Below are 21550 nucleotides of genomic sequence, written 5' to 3'. Positions count from 1 at the left end.
AAGGAGATTGAAATTTAGCTGAGATAAAGAGAAAACTATTCAGTGGGTATGTATAGCATGGACCTTTGAAATCCATGTTTGCTTTATAACTAAATCTTGAAGAAGCTTAGACAGAGGCTAGGTTTAAAAATATTATTCCCACATCTTTTATACCTTCATTTTTATGCTATACATAAATAAAAAGTTTTTACCTTGCCAGAGAGAAAAGAAATCTGATTCAAAAGCAGTGCAGATGTCTCCTTGGTATTCTTTCTTGACAGGTTCCTGAACAGAACAGTTTAAGGAATCTCATCTTCACAAAGAACTTTGCACCTCTATTTTACAAATCAGGTTACCATCATTTGAAAGAAGCACTGCAAGCATCTAAATTTTGATACTACAGTATCACAAAACATAAAAAACTCACCTTTACAGGTAAAGTGATACACTTGAAAATGTTATATGACAAAATACTCCACTGACATCTCTATTCTAGCCTGACAGAAACAGATATTTATATATTCAAAATCATAGCAGGCTTATACATCCTAAGGTATTATTGGTACACCAACACTGGGACCAGGAGTACATACTTTTCAAAAACAATAGTAATATGGCTTGAGATCTCTGCAGCATATACACTCAAGAGAGAACTCCCCTGCTAAACCTTGCCATAGATTTTGCCACTGCACAATAAAAGCATGGTTTGTAAACAAATGTTCCTATATTGTGAAGCATGCTACATTCATTCAATAGAAGGGCTTGAGGCGTTTTTTAAACTTACACAGAATAAACATTTCTCTATTCTTTTCCCACAAAGATCATGCACATCAACAGACTTATGTGCAATAGTATCAACACTATGGGTACTGCTAATGTAATTTAAATTTCAAAATTAAAACATCCAGTTCTGAAGAATCACTATGATTATTTTGTCATGTTAGCACAGAATGAGCCCTTGCCTATCCTCATCTGTGCTGCTTGCATGGGTAGATGCTGATCTTTTTCTTTCTGCTATAGACAATTATCAGTAGTAGTTTAGATCCTTAAAAAAAGGATACAGCTCAAACTCCAGATCTGATATAAAAATGGAAGGTAGATCAGAGAGCACCACCATCTGTAAAAATTCCAGTGCAGGACCATAATAATGAAAAACCTGAAAAGAGATCAAATAAAAACCTAAATATATAACACTATAATATAACATGATGCAGGAGGTTATATCAGCAGAAGTTCCTCGAGCATTTTGCTGGAGGCATTACCCTTGCAGATAACATCTGAAAGAGATATAAAGGAATACAAAAACATTTTATAACACTATACTAAATTATATTTCAAAAAGGAAGGTATTTAATTTTTTTAACAAATCTGACTTTGTAGAATGTCAACAATGGGCATCAAATGAATTCTAACTCTTACCCAAAATAAAATATGATCTACCAGGAACAGAGAAATGCAATACAAAATGCATGTTTTAACAATGAAAATAACAAACTACAAACTGATACAAATTTTCCTAACACTCATTTTTGTTTTCATTAATACATATGATTCTGGAGTTCCCATCAATTACCTACTTCCAGTAGAAAACATGAAACAACAAAAGTGAAAAAGGAAAAGAACTTAAACTTTTTAAATTAAGTGGGAAGGGTTAGATAAATACAGAATTCATAATTTAACTATTTTGAGTATTAAAGTGAACAAAGTCTTGATTTCTACTTGAAAAAAAAATCTGGTATTGCATTCCTAAGTACAAACAGGTGAAGTTTTAAGGACGATTTTTGACAACATATATATATACTATATGAGTAGAAGTACTCCTCCATTTGATCCAATCATTACTTCTACACTTAACTTTCAGTCCTAAGGTTTCCCCAATTAGTAATTTTCTCCAGAAAGTAAAACAGATGACTTGTAAAACTCAAAGAAAGATCAAGAATAATACTTGCTTCTGGCAAAGTATCAGTATTCCTTGATTGCCACTCTTTTTTAACAGCAAAGCGGGACCTTAAATTTGCAGTCCTGAATGTCTTGGCTGAAGTGCTCTTTATACAGAATTCTGGAAAATCTACTCCTGATCCAAACTGGGAAAAAAAAAAAAGAAGAAGACAATAAATGTGTCAAAAAGAGATAAAAATTATTTCTCTTTAGCCAGGTAGATGTGTTACTACTTTTAACAATTAACAATTAATATTATTTTTATTAGATCTGTAAAACTAAGAAAAAATACTAGACTTAGATAACCAACTATTCAATCTAAAACCATAATAATGAAAATGTAAACAATGTCACAAACCTCTCGGGTTTTGCAGAAACATTAGACATATGCTTGCAACAATGAGTTACAGTCACAAGACAATGATTTGTGATAGATACAAAACAATCTAATTTTGAACAGTAACTTTTAAGAAAAATATTTCAGAGGGGAGCATCTAGATTTCTGAAGTTCAGATCTTGATGCATTGATCTCACTTACCCTTTCATCCTGCCACCCACCCAGACACATCACACATTACTTTGAATTACATAGTTGAAACTAAATTTGACTTAAGGCATAAAATGCACTGCAATATAAATGCTTTAAGTGAGGTACACAGATGCTTTAAAAAATAATCACCATAATAATAAAATAAAAGTTATTTTACCTTTCTTTCCCATATCTGAATCTTTCCTCTCCAGAGTTCATTTAAATCAATAACATTCATGATATCATCTGATGATACGAAGTCTGCTGACAGATAGTCTGCAATCTTTTGCCAGCTACTGTAAGAATATCAAAGAATTAATCTTACTGAATTTAGCATTACAAATGAACATGCAGTGAAGTTTGACTGAATTCACCTGTGACCTCTTAGCACTGAACAATCTTGTGTATGTCAAGACAGACAATAAAGTTTTATATTCCATTAAGTAAAAAATATTCTAGAATTGCTTGTTCAGGGTCTATAAAGGAAGTTGTTCATATGCTCCATCAAAGTGATAGTAAAGAACTTTGACATCAAATAGGACTGGCAATAGCAAGTTGCAAGTACTGTTTAGCAATGTTGGGTGCTAGAAGCTGCAGCAAAGCCTGGCAGCCATCAGTGGGGCTATCACTGGCCTGTCCAGATGGTTTGTAGTTACCCCTCTAAATGGAGATGACTGCAGCACAAGCATTTTCCAAATTCAACAAGAGAGAGAACAGCTGGTGTCTGTGGGTTCTACTGGCAGTCTGTCTTCTAAGAGAAATCAGCACCATCAACAGAACAGGAAGACTAAATGAAATAACTTTCATCAGAGATCTTCTATACCCAAATAATCTCACTTTACATAATAGGAAACAGAAAAAAAGTTCTTCAGTCAAAAGCTGGTTCCACAGGATTATATCAATGAGCACTGAGATAGATCGAGTGTTCGTGGAAAACACTGAGAACTTTCTTGTCCTCCACATACCTCAGGAAATACTGTATAGTAGAAGTAGATATACTGCTTATTCTATCCAAGGACTGAACATTCACCTTTTTAAACATGATTAATTCAGGATTAAGCTTAACCATGTATTCTATGAAGCAAATTTCAATCTTTTGGGCACCAAGGGGAAGGAAAGTGGAGACCTTGCCAAATTGTTCAGTATCCACACAATGATTTACTTCAAGGGATAAAAGCCCCAAAACACTGTGGTTTATATGGCGAGATATATCATGGCCTTAATATGTCAATCTGAGGAGGACAGTAAGTAAATTCCTGGAATTAACTTCAACTTGAATTAATAACTCTTCATACTAACAGAATCCTGAAAAGCATACAAGAAGTAATAGAGCATTTATACGCCTTTTTCAAAAGGGAAAAATGACACACTCTACTTTTCCTCCCTGAAAAGTAATACCAAAGGTAATATAAAATTTAACGTAAAACCAGCAGTAGTATGGCTTTATTTAAAAAAATCTGGAAAACTACAGTCAACATACAAGTATCCCATAGCATAATCCAACATGAAAACATTGTATGCACACTGAACCCATGGAAAGGGAAAATATTTTACTCTTTGCTCCCACAGAAAACAACAAGTGCGGAGGACTGGCTTTTCTGCCTGCTTCTCTGGTTAGGACATGCATTTACAATAAATCAGGATAAGTAAGTCTTCTCCTCATACAATAACACAACTAATTCACATATTTTCAAAGTATATATATAAAGTATTCAACATGCTGTTTTTATTTCAACCCACTGATCTATGCTAACACAAAGCAGAAATAACCTTGAAAAACTTTGTTTTACCCCTGAAATAAATGCCATACCCTTTAGCATCACTTGCTGCAATAGTGATCTGTGCAGAGTGCCACTCTCTCAGGTGTTTCAGGGCACCAATAGCAGGTAAGCAGTCCTTTAACTTGGGTCCATCACATTCAACAGCCTGCAGGATTACATCAACCATTGCTCTGCCTATAAAATAGTTGTGTATTACTTAAACATCATGATTCAGTAAATTTTTCAGTCATTTAAAGATAGAATAGTATTGGTTATCATTGATTGCATTAAAACCAGCAAAAAAGATCAAGTAACTTCAAGATTTAAAACACTTTTCACACATTTTAGCTTATTTCTTGCTGCTCCTCTTAGATGAACACTATTCCCACTGTGACAGTGGCTCTGTCCCTTTCTCCTCTCTCACTCAACACTGCTAGATGAGATTTGTCTCTTGTACAACTAAGCTATGTTATTCTCCTACCTTTAACACTCTAAGCTGCTATTTTTCATTCTTCTTGAGTTCCTTTGTTATCCCAAATCAACTTCTGCAATATTATATAACCCTAACATGCAAGGTGGTATGTATCTCCAGTTTACAAAATCGCAGTCCAACAGTTGTGATGTATTTTCCTTCTCATCTTCTTCACTCACAAGCAAGCAGCTGTCAAATCATATGTAATTGTAACCTGATATCAACATCTTCCTTTTTTCAAATAAGAAATTTCCTGTGTTGAGTTTTGTATTGCTTACTGTCTATGATTACTTTGGTGTCATTTCAGATGGACAAATTTATTATATAAATAGCTATTTTAAACTCTACTGAACTACAGCCTACCAAAGAAACAAGCAGCAAACTAGTCCTCAAGCTGATCTGCAATGCCAACCATGCTCAAGTTCCTAAACTACCTTCAAGAGCTACATTAAGTTAATTCAGCTACCAAATTAATGTTCTCTGAACTTTTCCATTCACTATGCTTCTACCAGATGAGTTTTTAGATCAGTAACTAACAAGACAAACTCCAATGAGATTGGTTTTTAAGGACAGATTACCTGGGGCAGGCAATTTATCAGCTAATTGATGCAGACTTTCAGCAGCTTCATCATAGATACTAAAAATGAAGAACAAAAAGTTACAACTAATGAATGGTACCTGATACATCTTACATCTTTAAAACTCTGCACAAACATACCTAGGCTATGAGAAATCATCTCTTTTACTACGACAGAAGTAGGCCTAATGACATAAAAATAATCTGAAGTAAAACTGGAAGTAGGATTCAAGCAGAATTAGCAAGAAATTTTAGTATATATAATGTTAGCTGTTAGGAAACTGTTCTGTTATCCTATAAAAATCCTCTGTAAAAAAATTAAAGCTATGCTAAACAGAATAAAAGTATTCTCTGTACTAGTAGGGGATTGTTCATAGTTAACTCTTGCTTTGGTAGTAACTCTCACTTGTTAAAATTTCTTGATCCCCTTGGGTCATCCCCAGATGTCAGAACACTGTTAGATGTCAGATCATTGTCCTTTAAATAAAAATAACCAAAAACATACTCAGTCAGAGACAGTGATTCCTGACTGTTACTGTCATCTTCCTCAAAATTTTGTGTGGTTCCCAGGGTCTCGTCAATACTTGCTTGGAAAGAGTCTTCACTTTTCTGTGTGTCAACACTTATTTCCTCCCAGTCAGAACTGCAGAACTAATCAAACAAAAATATTTGAATGAGCAAAAAGAGTTTTGAACATCACAGTTTTAGCTTGTACTACAGTCAGGCAGATGGTTGAGGAACTTATACTCTAAAAAAGTTTGTCTTACCTGATAATAACCACAAATGACATGACTTGCAAAATACCACTTCTTTGCACCTGGAATACCAGCCACTGAGCAAGCTGCAAAGAGATAAAACAATTAATTAAATTAATCAATTCACTACAATCTATTCTTCCTATTATAATGAACATCTCTGTTAAAAAACTCCGAGTCATTTAATGTACAACGATTAATTGAGTTCTACTTTCCTTTGGCACCATAATTAAGCTCTAAACATATTAAGGTGTAGGTAAGTGTCTTGGCAAGTGTCTATTACTGTGACTGTTAGTAAGTAAGAAAACATTTGAGCTCTTCTCTGTTCTGGGTGATATTGATTTCTCTTTGCACGATCTGTATCAGACCTGAACTAAGCAACACCTTTCATAAATATGATTTAGAGTTCACAAAATGAGATGCTCTATCAACATTTATATGCAATACAAAGCACAGAACTCTCAGCTCCATGAATTTTAAGAGATTATAGTGGTTTTCCCCACATAAATCCCAATTACATGACATCTGTGACAAGATGAGCTTATAACAATAGCTATCCAAACCAAGTAACGAATTAAAAAGCATCTTTTGGATTAAAAAAATCCCAAAACAACAAGCAAGCAGCCCCTAAACGTACTAAAGCAGATCTTAAGACATCTCTTCTAAAGTGAAAAAATGATTTAATATTTATGGATTAAGGTTCTGAATTGTTACCCAACAAACAACTATTGTTTCTACTGAAAATATCAGAAGACATTATAGAAGTAATTAAAATATCATGCTTCCCAGTGACTTGAGAAACAAGCCATTTCCTACTCTTCCTTGCTCAACTGGACTGAAATTTGTCAACTCTTCAAAACCCTTCCCCTTCATTTCTCACAACCAATCAATCTAATAATCTCCTAACACCTTAGCTGCTGAAATGATGTCAGTTTCTCCACAGAAACAGGAGCAGCAGGAACAGGCCCACACCACAGCAATGGAGTTCACTTAAATTTCTGACTTGTTTCCCCTAAGAGAACATGCATAGGCTAATTCCTTGAGAGCATTTACCCTACCTCACCGTGCATTGCCATGTTTACCTGGGAATATGCTAACATCTGCATTTATAGATGCATTACAGCTTTCTTTCAGGAACTGATACATGTGTGCAGCAGTCCCAGCTAGGAAAAAAAAAAAAATCAAAATTACTGAATTACGTAAGTTAAATCTCACTTTCTTGCAAATACAGTATAAAGTTCAGTGTGATATTGGAAAGTGAATTTAGGGGAGAAGGGGGAAAGGGCTTAGTTGGGGTTTTTAACAGAACTACCACCTGCAGACATGCAGTTTAAAAAGACAAATTTTCCTAAGTTCTCCTTTAAGTCACGCTCAGGAACACATTGCGGAGTTACGTGGCATCATCGCAATAAAGCAGGAACCCCCCTGAAGTTTATACGGGTTAAAGGCACCAAAGGCTCAGCCTGAAAGCAAAGGGGTGTTTAGGGAGGCAGGAACCAGAACCGCGCCCGCCCGGCCCGGCCCGGGGCTCACGGCAGCGTCCTCCGCGGTACCTGCGGCCCCGGCCCCGGCCCCGGCTCCATCTCCGGCGGTACCTACGGCCCCGGCCCCGGCTCCATCTCCGGCGGTACCTGCGGCCCCGGCCCCGGCTCCGTCCCCGGCGGTGCCTGCGGCCCCGGCCCCGGCTCCGGCGGTACCTGCGGCCCCGGCCCCGGCGGTCGCTGCGGCGGGCCCGGCCTCGGCCCTGCGCCCGCCCCAGCTCAGGAGCAGCACGTAGCGCTCCATGGCCCGCGGCGGGCGCCGCTCCGAAGGGCCCGCGCTGCCGCCCGGCACCGCCCTCCGCAGGGCAGCGCTTCCGCTTCCCGCGGCCCCGGCATGGCGAGCTACAGCAGGGCGGCCCAGGTGAGCGCGGCCTCCCCCGCGGCCGTGCGCTGCCTCCGGGACAGGGCCCGGGGCCGGGGGGAGCGGGCGGGCACGGAGGGTCCGCGGGGGAGCGCCCCGGGGCTGCCCCGGTGCCCGGCCGGGGGAGCCGCTGCAGGATCCGCTGCGGGATCCGCTGCAAGATCCGCTGCGGGATCCGCTGCGGGAGCCGCTGCGGGATCCGCTGCGGGATCCGCTGCGGGATCCGCTGCGGGAACCGCTACAGGATCCGATGCGGGAGCCGCTGCGGGAACCGCTGCCGGAGCCGCTGCGGGATCCGCTGCGGAAGCCGCTGCGGGATCCGCTGCAAGATCCGCTGCGGGATCCGCTGCAGGATCCGCTGCAGGAACCGCTACGGGATCCGCTGCGGGAACCGCTACAGGATCCGCTGCGGGATCCGCTGCGTGCGGCGTGTGCGGGCCGGCACAGCCGCGGCCCGGGCTGAGCGCTGCGTGTGGGGAGCTGCGCCCTTCGCCGGGAGGGAAGGGCACCTTGGGCGTTCAGTATCCTGCAGCGATGTTACGATTCTGAAACATAAATTTTAAGGAATTTAGAGATTTTAGAGGAGCTAAGATTTTAGTTAGAGATAAGCCTTACTAGAGTTAATTAAAATAAATGAGTAGGCCTCGATGCAGTTAACAGTTAGTAGTTAACTATTAATTGATTGCTTGTCAACACAACGTTTAGTTGGCTGGGTGTATAATGAAGAATATAGAAACTGACAAATAGATTTTAGGAATACAAGACAATTGTGTGCCTCCTCTGTTCTGAAACCAATTGAAGACAAGGAATGGGAGTGTTACCAAGAGTTCATTTGTTATATTTGCATTAAAAAGGTAGAAGGGTCAGAACGAGGAAGACTTCATTTAGTTCCTCATATTGAGACCCATCCCCATGAAAGGGACCACCGACCCATTTCAAGGAACAAACTACACATGCTTAATAGCTTTTGAAATTGGTAGCATACGAAGCGAGGAATGGGATGTACCAAAATTATGGATATGTATTTGTATTTTGGGTATTCAATGGGTAAAAGGGCTCTGTAATCACCTGGAAGGTGCAGTGTGTATTTGGGAGCTATCCCGCATGCTGCTCGGCGTCTACGAAACATGCACTTTCTAACTTTAAACTGTTAGAGAGTTTTTGTCCGCCAAGTTGGATATCGGTACTAGATCAATATCCATATTTTTAAATAAATCAATTCAAGTAGTGGTAATGGAAGCTTCCAGCAGAAGACCTACGTTTTTGGAACCAAGCCCTCAGGGCCGGTAGCCTATCAGTGGTGTTACCCATGTACATCTCACTGTAGTGGGTGTATCACAGTGCTCTGTACATTTAATGGTTATTTGAAGGGGTGCTGCATATCAGTATTCCTTCTGGTATTATTGAATGTAAAAGAAGTGTTATTTAATTGAGGAAGATAGATTACAGCAATATGAACTTTCCCTATGATAAGTACTGACTCTTCCTTTTCAGCAATGGGCTACTTTTGGTAGAGCTTGGTACCTCCTCGATGCAAAGATGCAACCCCCAGGAAAAATAGCAGCTGCCACTGTAATCAGGCTTGAAGGCAGACATAAGCCTATTTATCATGCACTAAGTGAGTATTACAATGGATGAAAGCAAACTTACTTTTCTTCAACATGCATGTTTCTTCCAATTTCAGTTTTAAAATCAAACCTGATATAAAACATTACTTTTCTCAATTGTTTATAAATTAAAAATTAATTTGTTTTCTTTCTTCTCCTTTTCCATCATATCTGTCCACAACCTGGTGTTATTTCTTTACCAGTACATATAAAGAATGTTATGAACTTGTAATTCATTTTGAGTAACTGAATTACAGTGCGTTAGTCTTTTATTTTATTTTAAAAACCTGAGAACATGTTTTGTTGGTCTTAAAGTAAAGATTTAGTTCACGGTGCACATAAAGAAACATCTGAGTGCTTCCTTTCAGTAGGTGCCCAGGACCACAGTCTTGGAGTGCTTCATTCTGAGTAAGGTGCCAAGCAGTCCAGTATTTATGAGGCAGTGGGCACAAACTGAAATCAGATAAGATATTTTTTACTTTGAGCATAATGGGAAGTCATTGCCTAAGAGGTGGTGAAGTCTCCATCTGTAGAGATTTTCAGAAGCTACTCCTGCTTTGGTCACTGGTTTAGAATATGTGACCTTCAAAGGCCCCTTCCTGCCTCACACATTCTGTGATGAGGAGGCTGGGACCTGTCCTTAAAGGGGTGACAATCATTGTTGAAAGGCATCTTATTTAAACAAAGCCATAATTTAGTCTTTCTGCTAATTAGAGATTCAGCTATAAAGATACTTCTGTAATCCTGTTCATTACCTGTAATGCTGAAACATGCCTGTTTCATGGAGATAAGCATTTTATAAATAATAAAAAGTTGATCTTTCACACCACTGGTACAATGTTTCCTGAAGTACCCATGCAAATTTTCCCAGAGACATTACTTAAAGGAAACCTTGAAGTTGGCTCATATATATTGAAGCATACATAGTAAAAATATACCAATCTATTTCACAAGAGGAGGTAGAATTTGTAGTGTTGTAAAGACCTTTAAATGTCAGTTCTGCTGTTGCAAATTTTGTTGTATCCACAAGGTGTCACTGGAGACTTAAGGTTGTCTTGAGAAATAAAGTGGATGCTGAGAGGAAAATGCTTTGGTGACCCTGTGCGAAAGAACTTTGATACTTTTATGTCTGTGAAGTTATAAAGTCTTGGGAAATATTTCAAGGATAACTTCATTTTGTTTAAAATGTTCTGTAAATCAGTACTAATTGCTTTACACATATTGACACTGACTGGTTGGTTACTGCTGCTGAGACATTTAGGAGAGAAAAGTATAGAAGAACTTGTGGTTTATGTACTTGATGCTTCTTTTGCAGTTCTTTTTTTTGAAATAACAGATATTTTAGTGTCTGCAAGATACCAGGTCCCTGGACAGAGTAATCTCAGGATGATTTATTTATTGTTTTGTTTTTAATTTGGTTTTTGTGAATTCAGTGTTCCTACAAGTTGAAAACTGTTGGCAGAAATTTCCTTAAGATGAGCTCTTATCGTGTTATCTTCCCAGCCCAAACACCAAAAAGTCACAAAGTCCCAATAGTCCCTCAAAGTCCCTGGGAACTAACCCAGTGTCAGTTCCCTGATATTTATGAGGACATACAGTGTTTTTAGAGCTGAACTGTCAGCAGTGAAAGGCTGAAGCAATAAAGATGTGTAAATTACATTTGCACTTCAGCTGTAATTGAAAGTGGCACATTAAAAGAATACAAGGTTAAAAAATAATAAAAAACTTAAGGTGTGAAACTTGCTTTGATTAATTACATGCTCCTATAAAAAATTCTTGGTCAATTTAAGCCCTGCTTTGTATACCTGTTTTGTTACCTACTCAAAAATGTTTTAATCAAGTGAGCCTCTTCAAATACTTGTGTTCTAATATGGTGATACAAATGAGGCTGAACTTTGGAGAAATCATTTTCACTCCAGATGAATTGGTGATTACAGCTGACCAAGATCATTAATTCTGAAATTAAAAACTGCATCTTTTCTCCTATTTATGTAATATTTTTGAGATAATAGAGGTTTTGTGAGCACTTTATTACTACGGAAGCCTTATATCCTGTTTCTGGCAGGGTGTTGGTAATAGATTATAAACCTTGCACTTAAAGAACTTATGATGTTAAAGTTGCTGATATAACTTTAAACATACATGTAGATGCTGTAACATTCGCTTCTGTTTGATAGATGAAAATGTGGAGTTTTTCCCAACAGAGCTGTAGGGAGTGGTGTTTTTTTCCCCCTGCCACTTCCCTCAATGCAATATATTTGTTTGTTCTATGTATTTAGCCTGAGAGTGTTACTACTTAATAGAAGTATTTTACTTACCCAAAATGTTCAGACCTTCAGTAAACACAGATACTGTTTTTATGAGAAAGTAAAATAAAAAATATTTAGGGTCATTTGGAACTAACTTTTTTTTCTCCTGTTTTGTTTTTTTTTTTTTGTTTTTTTTTATATATATGTGCATAGACAGCATAATGTGTTGAATATAATAGAATTGAAATTTGCCTGTAAGCCAGATTTCCAAATATTAGCTGAATATTTGCAATGGTTTAGTCATCTGGCTTGATGGTATTTTACCTGCTTACCTGCCTTCTAACCTGGTAGTACAAAAAATAGTAATTAAGTTTGGTATTTAAGTCCTAATTTGGATGGTGCAACTTGAAAAGCTCAAATTTTTAAATTTCAGTTTTATGGAAGGTGTATTTATATGCTACTATGTATATATTGCACACATAATAGTTGTTACTTTGATTGATTCCCTCTGTGGTTTTTTTTAATATCTTCCACTTACTTCTACCTTGCAGATGACTGTGGAGATCATGTTGTCATAATAAATACAAAGCATATTGCCTTCTCTGGTAACAAATGGGAACAGAAAGTATATTCTTCACATACTGGGTAAGCTTTATAGTAAATAAAGCTTGTGGTAATGAGCTTGTGGTAAATTTCATGTCATATTTTCTTAATAGTTGAAGTCTTCTTTAGCATATTGGTTTAAAAGAGAATTCCTGCTCTAACTTTTAGGGGATTTTTGTTTGTTTGTTTATTTGCATGTGTTATTATGTTTAAAATGGTGTAAACCTTTCTCCTCTCTTTTTCTTTTTTTTATTTTTGGTGGTTTTTTAAAGGGAAATCTAATTCAAAAGTAGTCAGAACAATTGAATAAGTTAACAGATTTGGTGAGTGAGGTTGTGTCTTGTGTTAATCTCTTGACCCAGTGATCTGGACTATTCTGTTTACTGTGTATTTATATATGTATATATATATATATATATATATATATATATATATATATAGTCACCAACTTGAATTACTTTATCCTACCAGGACCTATTTACCTAAGAGTAAGTATTGAATCAGAGGATGAAAAAAAATTAGAAAAACAATTAAAAAGTAATGTAAAATGTATTATTCTGGCAGACATAACTTGTTTACAGTGGAGAGTGGAATAATCAGCTACAGACAGGGTGTCCATGATCAGTTCAGTGCTCCTATTTTATGCAGTGATACTAATACATAATAATCTCTAAGTGTCACAATGTATCCTATTGAAAGATAAATAAATCACATTAATTTTGTAGTGCTAGTGCTGCAATCATGAAATTGCTGAAGCGCTGAGAAATTCACATTCAGAGGTGATGGAAATTATGTGCTTTTTTTTGTCTCCATCTCCCCTATGACCTGAACTTTTCTCTAAAAACTTAACATGTATGTTAAAGCACTTGCTTAAAGTACCTGAGTTGGTTTTGAATAAATAAGAACTGTATGCTTAAAACTAATACTTAGATCCATGCAGATCAGTGGAGATGTCTTCATGGTGTTCAGCCTATTTTCATTTCACTTAGGCTGATTCCTAATGTAATTCAATCAAAATGAAACCCAGCATTACCTGACTTCCATGTAATTCTTACTCCATGCTATTATTCATTTAAAGCTTATGCAGAGATCTGAATTAGTGCCGCTTCAACATGTCTTATAGGCTTTAGAAAGATGGATCCATTGTAGTAAAATTAAAATTTTATAAGTGTAGATACGCCAAGTCTTGCTAAGGTTTATTTAGAATAGCAAGAAAATAATAAATACAGTTCAAAATGGATGTATGTCTCTTACATCAGCTACAGACTGGTTGTGAGTCTTGATTATCTGGAACTATTTCAGAGTTCTGCATATCTTATTCCTGTTGTATTCTATAGCTGTTATGGTGTATTTAATAAGCAGTTTTAAAAACATATCCATCTACTTGTGAAGCACAAGGTTTTTTATACTCAAGTGAATAAATAAGAAAGCATAAATGGTGTTGAAATTAGATAGTTGACAGGATAAATAAAATACGAGTTTTGAGCTCATGAGAAGTACTTCCTTTTTTGAGGGCCTATAATAACATTGCACATTGTTCAAGATGCAGTGATACTTTTGTTAACATAATGCTTGAGCGTGTAGAATGACGCTTGTATGTTTGTTTCATTTTTTTAGTTATCCTGGTGGTTTCAAACAAGTGACAGCAACTCAGCTCCATTTGAAGGATCCAACTGCTGTAAGTGTTTTTCCCTTCTTCTCTTTCATTTGTGAAACTAGTTGGTTTCCAGTTAATTAGTTCTCCTAAATAAATGGGATCAGTTACCTGCATCTCTAAAGCTAAATTACAAACATAATACTAGTGGTTTGTAGAAGCTTGCCTTGTGACAGCATTTTTGTAAACAATGTTTTCAGGGTTAGATTGTAAGTTGTGTATTTTTGTCATTCTTCCATTCTGTCCAAAGGAGCAAATCAAACTTGTTTGCTTCACTGATTTTTCACTTATTTTCTTCCTTTTAGTTTCAAGGGTCTGACCTTTCTCATAAGTGAACTGCCTCCAGTTTGAGTGAGCTAAGCTGTATTTGAGCTTAATGACCCTACTGCTTTTTTAAGTTTTAAGAGTCAGCAAGAATAATGCTAATCTTAAAAAAGTGCATCTGCCTTATTCCCAGTGAAATTCAATGGTAGGTTTTAAGTGATGATGGTTTTTTAAATCTTTTCTGCAATACTGTGTGTTCATGGTCTGCAAAAGAAATGGAAATTATGATTATGTTGAACATAAGCCTGTTTACTCTGTGTTAGACTGTTGTATATTCTGAAATGCAGTTTTCATGTGTTTGTACTGATTAAAAAATAGGGATGCAGATATGAACATTTTGACTTACACAGTTATGAAGTAACTTCTACTAGAGGTTTGAATAGACATCATTGGAGGACTGAATTCTACAAGTACTAATGTTCCAGAGCATGATGCAAGACCTACAGAGATTAATAGATATTTATGTTCAGTTTTTACTTCAAAATGCTTTAATTTGGGTCACTTTATGTATAAAATATTGAAGTGTTTCTTCCTTTAGCTAGAGAAATCTTGTCTGCTGTAAAATTTATGGGTTTTTTCAATTATTTGGAAATCCTGGTTTGTCCCAAGTCTGCCTTCTATAAGTGCAAGTACTCAATGAAAAAGTGGTCCACCATATGAATTTGCCTGGTTTCTGGTTTTACTGTCGCAACTTCTTTAAATGAAATTAAACTAAATCCTACCTTTCCATATAATGTTCTGTCTAGAATTTTGAAAATGCTTTTGCAAACAGCCTCTAAGATAGTTGCAATTCCTTTGGGAATTACTGATAGTTCCATGTCTAAAATGGATTCTTCAATGTATTTCATTTCATCTTCAGGCAGATGAGCACTGGGAGGCAGTGAAACACAACTTGTTAGGGCATGAGAATTGGATGTTCTCTAAATTACCTTCTGGCATTCATTGTAAAATACCTCATTTATTGCCAGACTCATAGATGAATTTCTCTGCAAACAGAAGAGGATTAAATGCATTGCCAAAATCTAAAGCATGTTGGACAAAGGCTCAGCAAATGGTGATGTGGCTTAAGTCTCGGTCTAATTTAGCAGCAGACACTATTTTTTTAATACAATGGTGGAGAATCTTCAGCAATTAATTCTGTCATTCTACTGAGATGAAGCATTCAGTTGCCTCTCTCATAAAGATATCTCAGACATGTTTTTGTCATAATTAGTAGTAGTGGGTGGTAATTTGGCAAGATACGTTCTGTTTGTGTAGCTGTAATGGGTTTTTATGGCTAGAAACATTTGTTTACTAGTTGAATTGTATTGGTGTGAAATGCACTGGGATATGACAAAAATGGAAATTATGAGGATGCTTTATTAACAGGTTTTAATTTTAGAACTAGCTTTTAAAACCTGAAAAAGTAGTACTGTAAAGAGAACAATGTCAGCCTAAGTATGCATCTTCAAATAATAATCTAAATGACACATAGTTATTATGGAGACTTTTAAAATCAGTTTAATTTCCTTTCTCTTTTAATCACATTTAACTCAGTTCCTGTGAAGCCAGTGGAATTAGGAAGATTGTAGGAAGCAGGCTGTATCTTCCTGTGGCATCTGAATCTTTATTTTGTAAAGTGTCACTTTCATTCTGGAGGCTACTGTTCTTTCTCTGCCCTTGGACTTACTGCCTCCAGCTAATTCATCCTGGTAGTGCTTCATTAGAGGAGTCATCATTGCTTTTGGAAATAGTGCTGTTACAGAAATTAAGGCAGTAAATTAATGAAAGAGACTACTTCCGAGGAAAAGATGTTGTAAACTTCCATGGTGCTACATAGGGATTTTGCAATGCATTTGACTATTTGCAGTTTATGTAAGACTTCCTGAGTGTGTGTGTGTATAGTAGGACTGCAGGAATGCCTAGCACTGTCTTTACTTACATGTATCTCAATTCAAACATGAAAATCCCCAAGATAAATACTTTTATGTCAGTTTTGTTTCTAGTATACAGTGTTTTAGGAAAACCTGCTTCACAGCTAATGGCTAGTTAAAAAGATTGTAATGAGTAATTTGATGTAAAATGCTTTAGTTTATGCTTACATGGGAGGCTGAAAGCCATAAGTATAGTCATCAGAATTTAGGCAGGGTTACTGTGGTATCATCCCTGATTATTTCTAGCTCCTTCCTAAGGTGCCAACAAGGTTTAGTGATATTCTCACTTCACGGAGGCTACCTCATTGTATCTATCTTACTAATTTTGGACCTTTATGTTCCTTGCAGGTGGTAGTTATTGCTTCAGAGGGATTGTGCTGAATTTGAATTTACATGTGCCTTTTTTCAGAGAGCCATAGGATGATTCAGATTGAAGAGAATCTGAGTAAATCTCTAGTCCAGCTTCCTACTCGAAGTGGTGTCAACTATTAGGTCAGATAAAACTGCTGGGGATTTATCCAGACAGGTCTTGAAAGCTTCCTACAACTGTTTGTATCCATGACTTCTCTTCTTTGTTGAAAGGGATAAAAAAACTTCACCTGTCCAGTCATATGTGTCTGATTTCTGATGTATGATTTTGTACCTGAGATTAGAAAAAGACTACTTTTTTGTTTCCATTGCTAAGTATCTTTAATGTTAATATGGGGCAGTGAATGCAGAAAGAAGTCTGCATAGTTGATGTTTCGTACAGAGCTTAACTTAATGTTCTTTGTTCATTTTGCCAAGTTTTTCAGCACTTCAGAAAAATTTGCATTTAAGCAAGGGTGGAAATTAGTGTGCTAACAAAAAGATAGCAAAAGTACATAGTCCAGAATATTTTTCCCTTCAAAAGTACAAAAGTACATAGTCCAGCACATTTTTACCTTAAATACTTGTGAGTTCATTTGGGAGGCATGAGGAGGGGAGTGTCTCTGAATCTGTCTAAAATTTCTAGTGTTTTAATTTGTCTGCTCTTCTTCAAAACAGCAGAGAATAGAACTCATCTGATGAAGTTGGCTGGGCTACTTTAAGACGTGCTTATTGAAAAGAAAAAGAAAAAAAAACCAACTCATTCACATTTCTCTGACTTAGATTAAATGTTAATTCTTGGACCACACATAAGCAAAACTATTAATATGTTCTTTAGGTGCACCATGAAACTTTGGTGCTGTAGTTCAAAACAGCCACTCTGTTCTTTGGGTTAATATAATACTAATATTTTGTAGGGCAGCAATAATCTCTTGGGATATAAGTGGGCAGGCAGCATTAGTTTCCATTGGAGGTTGCTAAAAAAAAAATAATCTGATTGAATGGTTTGGTGTGTTTTCTTCACCAGGACAATCTTTTGAAAATAAATGAAACAGGTAAATATTTGAATTTGAGGTGTAGATGTTTGGAGTGCATAGAGTTTTGGGATCTTCTTGACTTTTTAAATAAAACTTGCAGAAGTTTTATTTAGCTGGAAACCTGCTGATTGGCATGAGACCAGCAGTTTCAAAATTAGACTTCTAGGTACTGGATACAGAAAGACTAAAAGATGTAGTTTTAAATCCCAGATTTGAGAGGGGGCAAAGATTACCTGAAAAAAAATCCTGGCAGAAATTTCATTTAAATGCCTGCAAAATAATGTTGTCAGATGTAATCTGCAGAAGTAGATAGTAATCTTGTGAGGACAAAGTTTTCAATCAATTTTTCTTTGATTTGCAATTTGAAAGGTAGGCAAAACTCAGCTTATTTTTTTTTTTTTCTGGCTGCATAAGAAACTTGACCCCAGAAAAGAAAAATAGAAGAAATGACATTTGGTTGAGACCAAATGCTCAGTGAAAGACTGACCTTTGTAGTATTCAGAGGCTGTATTGCCTGTGACAGAAAAATAATGGGCAATAATTTTTCAGAATGAATGTTACCTGCTAGGGAAGATTATTGAGTAAAGCAGGGTAGCTCAGTGGAAATGTGCTGGGAGGGAGCCTCCAGGGGTGTCCAGGTTTTGGTTTTTTCAGCTGCTGGCACTGATGTGAAGAAGTTTAAAATGTTCTAATTCTCATTTTGAATGCCCTTTAGTAACTGCTTGCATGTATAGACTTGCCATTATATCTGCCTAATAATGGTCTTTTGAAGAAAAGCTCAGACAGCAAGCACAGTTAAATCTTGCTGTTGAGAACCTATTTTCTTTGCATCAGTAAGGGATAGTTGATAGAGTAATATTACATGCTGGAAGTCAGTCACTGAAACACTAGAAGTACTCATATTACAAGGGAGTAATGTTTTTTAATTAGGTAGAACAAAACTTCGAAGATTAGTTGGCACACAAGTTAGTTTTGCATGGGGAGGAGAACATGCTATCTTAAAACCTACCTCTAGGTGATCTCAGTAAGTCTTAGAGCTAACTTGGCCATTTTCTTCATAGTACACAAAAATAAATGCTACTATTAAAAAGTCTTAATCCATTCCTTATTTTTGAGTCAAGTTAATAATTTTAAGAAGATGTTAAATTTCCACATTTTTGTTAAGTGGAAAGCAGCAGTGGAAAGCCAAATGACATGCATGTGTGTGAAAGTTTAATTTGTCTGTGACCAAATGATTCTTACGGCAGTATTGAGTACATTCACTCTTGCATGTACAAGTTGTGCTACTTGTCAGAGTTAGAAAGTTCTTTGTGCTATATTTTATGATACGTGGGTGAAAAGAGCAATATTGTATACAGAACTGAAAACCATGGACTGGAGGAAGGAAGATGTAGTATTGAACTGTACCTCCAAGTAACTGCTGTATCTCTTGAAATTCTTCTAGGGTTGTTTTGGTATGCCTTGTAATTAATCACTTTGTTTTCTCTGGAGCACTGTGTCCTTCCCATGTTATAGAGTTGCTTCCTGTTGATTATTGGACTTAATTCAGCTGTTAGGATAGACTTTCTTCTGGAAATTCAGCCAATTATTTCGTGCTTCTCAGTACTAGGAGTGGTATTGCTCTGTTGATTTCCATCTTTAAAGTATGTTTTAGCTGGCAAAGAATCTTTCTCAGAACTTGTCTCCATCAGACATAGTCTACAAGCTGCACATAAGCCAAAGCTTGTCACAAAAATTGAAATGTTAGGACTCAGTGTTTCAAATAAATATATTTTAACTTATTTGTATTCATAAAATGTATTAATGTGTTGTAAGGGACTGAAGGTACAAGAGTTTGAATAGAACTGCCTTCAGATTCCTTTCCTTCTAATTAGCCCTTTAAATTGGAAACTAAAAGAATAATGTCATATAACTGTGTTATTAAGAGCATGTCTGTGCTGTGAGTATATAAAATAGCCAAGCTGAAAAAAAAGTATTGCAATATTCAAGATGACAATTGCAATTAGAGCCAATGGGAACTTTGTAATTAAAAAAAAAATCTGGGGCAAACAGCATTCCAGTAATATAAACATCCCCAAATACTAATGCTGGTATGGCTGTGTGCTTCTGATGGTAGATGTCTTTACCTGATGGAGAAAGTGTCATGGTCTTTAGGAGTAAGTATTTATGAGGATATGGAATTTTACATATTGTTAGTACTAAAGATAAAGTAGTGGGGGAGGAGGCAGTGAGGTGAATAACTGAATAAACTGTTAGCTGTGCTAATTAATTTCAAGGTGAGATCAAGGTTGCAGTGAGACCTGTGGGTGGGTAGACCTCTCTGCCAGTCTGAAATTCCACAGAAATTGCTAGCTTTTTAAACTTTCATGTAAAATTAAACTCTTACAATTTTAATAGCTTGAAGTAAGCATAATGACATTGAAAGCAATAAGGTTTGTCTTTTACTGGAAGTGTATTACAAGCATGTAAAAAAGGGGGTTTTATTGTTAATTCCTGAAAGAAACGTTCTGATGTGTGTTTTCAGGGAGCCTTGAATCTGGGTTTGGGTTTCACAGTAGTTCAGTAGCAGATTTGCAATTCCATACTTTTTTTATTTAGGGTTGGTTTATTTTAAGTAAAACTTGAACATGTTCAGGTAACAGAAGAGCTCTTGTTTAACACCTTGCAAGTATTGCTGGTTGGATCTGCCTTTTCTGTGACACAACCTTACTCAAGGTGTGAAAACAGTCTGTACCACTTCACTTAATGCTTTACTGATGTCTTTAACTGGACACCACAGCAGTGAAAGTGAACTTGTGGCTGTAGGCAGAATTTTGGGCAAGAAGTTGGATGTAAGTTGGTCTTTCCAGTAGCTGGCTTTGGATTTATTTTGGCTTGTAGAATAGTCTTTGAGGCAGAAGTTACAAAGAAGGAATTTTTCCAGCACTACCTTCTGTGTCCTGGCTCCCTGTTTAGCCTTCTGTTCTGTAGTTGGACTAATGACCTTGCAGTAAATCAGAATCCTGGGCTGCTTTCAAAGCAGCATGGCCAGCAGGGTGAGGGAGGTGATCCTCCCTCTCCACTCCATGCTGCTGAGGCTCCACCTGGAGCACCATGTCCAACTCTGGGGCCCCCAGCACAGGAAAGGCATGGACGTGTTGGAGCAGGTCTAGAGCAGGACCACAAAAATGATGGGGGGGATGGAACACCCCTCCTATGAGGAGAGATTGAAAAAGCTGGAGTCATTCAACCTGGAGAGGAAAGGACCCTGGGGAGAGCTTATTGTGGGCCTTTCAAGGATATAAAGGGGGCTTACAAAAAAGATGGGTTCAGACCTTTTATCCAGACCTGTAGTGACAGGACACATAATATACTGACCTAAATAAATTATAGTCTGCTTTACAGGCATGAATAAGTTTTATCCCTAAAAAGCATTAGTTTTCATCTTTGATTTTTAATACATTAGCATTTTTTATCAGAGCATTTTTATCACAGAAGGTATCAAAACTGTATATTAAACTGCTATATTTGTCCTGTCATCTTGATTTATTGTATTTGTCCACAGATTTATGGTACTGGCTGCATAACAGCTGAAAATCTTATCTTAATGTGGTTCAACCTGGGAACTCGGTGATTATCTCTAAAATTTCAATTTAATTCCTTTAGTTAATTTTATAAAAATACGTAATTTCCCTCAATACACTTCAGAAAATATCCAGGTGCCTGTGAAATTTGTTTGTGCTTAGTGCCCTGCATTTCAGTGTGGTTTATCAGCTTGAGATGGATGCTGCAGTAAGCATGCCTGGATAGTTATTGATTTGGAGCTAGTTTATATCCAGGTGTCCTGGAGCAAACATCTTACTTACAAAATTGCATGTGGGTCTAGCTTTGCTGTCCTTTATGAAACCTTTTTAGTCTCCTACA

The 21550-nt window shown here is 37.0% G+C and overlaps 2 protein-coding genes across 14 annotated transcripts in view; one reads left to right on the top strand and one right to left on the bottom strand.

Annotated features, from left to right (window-relative positions):
* MTBP (MDM2 binding protein) overlaps nt 1-7819 on the bottom strand; it is a 28779-nt gene extending 20960 nt beyond the window's left edge. For 4 of the 11 annotated variants that reach the window (XR_014953035.1, XM_085572484.1, XM_085572486.1 and 1 more), the window contains exons 1-10: nt 7564-7810; nt 7093-7173; nt 6023-6096; nt 5761-5906; nt 5257-5315; nt 4257-4401; nt 2625-2742; nt 1929-2063; nt 1041-1135; nt 192-264 (exon numbers count right to left, since the gene is read on the bottom strand). Coding sequence is in view for 10 of the 11 variants with exons in the window: in XM_085572484.1 (XP_085428610.1) it covers nt 192-264; nt 1041-1135; nt 1929-2063; nt 2625-2742; nt 4257-4401; nt 5257-5315; nt 5761-5906; nt 6023-6096; nt 7093-7173; nt 7564-7795 (1158 nt within the window). In the remaining variant the exon portion in view is untranslated. Of the gene's footprint in view, nt 1-191; nt 265-1040; nt 1136-1928; nt 2064-2624; nt 2743-4256; nt 4402-5256; nt 5316-5760; nt 5907-6022; nt 6097-7092; nt 7174-7325; nt 7373-7563 lie in introns of those variants that run through there. The other 7 variants (XM_085572491.1, XM_085572487.1, XM_077782268.2 and 4 more) reach the window with 7 other exon arrangements.
* A 34-nt stretch (nt 7820-7853) lies between these two features.
* The window catches only part of MRPL13 (mitochondrial ribosomal protein L13), a 31384-nt gene continuing 17687 nt past the window's right edge, over nt 7854-21550 (top strand). For all 3 annotated transcript variants that reach the window (XR_002466906.4, XR_014953036.1, XM_021546488.4), the window contains exons 1-4: nt 7854-7912; nt 9407-9530; nt 12320-12413; nt 13989-14049. Coding sequence is in view for 1 of the 3 variants with exons in the window: in XM_021546488.4 (XP_021402163.1) it covers nt 7886-7912; nt 9407-9530; nt 12320-12413; nt 13989-14049 (306 nt within the window). In the remaining 2 variants the exon portion in view is untranslated. The remainder of the gene's footprint in view (nt 7913-9406; nt 9531-12319; nt 12414-13988; nt 14050-21550) is intronic.

The sequence above is a fragment of the Lonchura striata genome, chromosome 2 (genome assembly GCF_050655825.1).
Source record: "Lonchura striata isolate lonStrDom1 chromosome 2, ASM5065582v1, whole genome shotgun sequence".
Lineage (NCBI taxonomy): Eukaryota > Metazoa > Chordata > Aves > Passeriformes > Estrildidae > Lonchura > Lonchura striata.
This window is presented reverse-complemented; position numbering and strand designations above follow the sequence as displayed.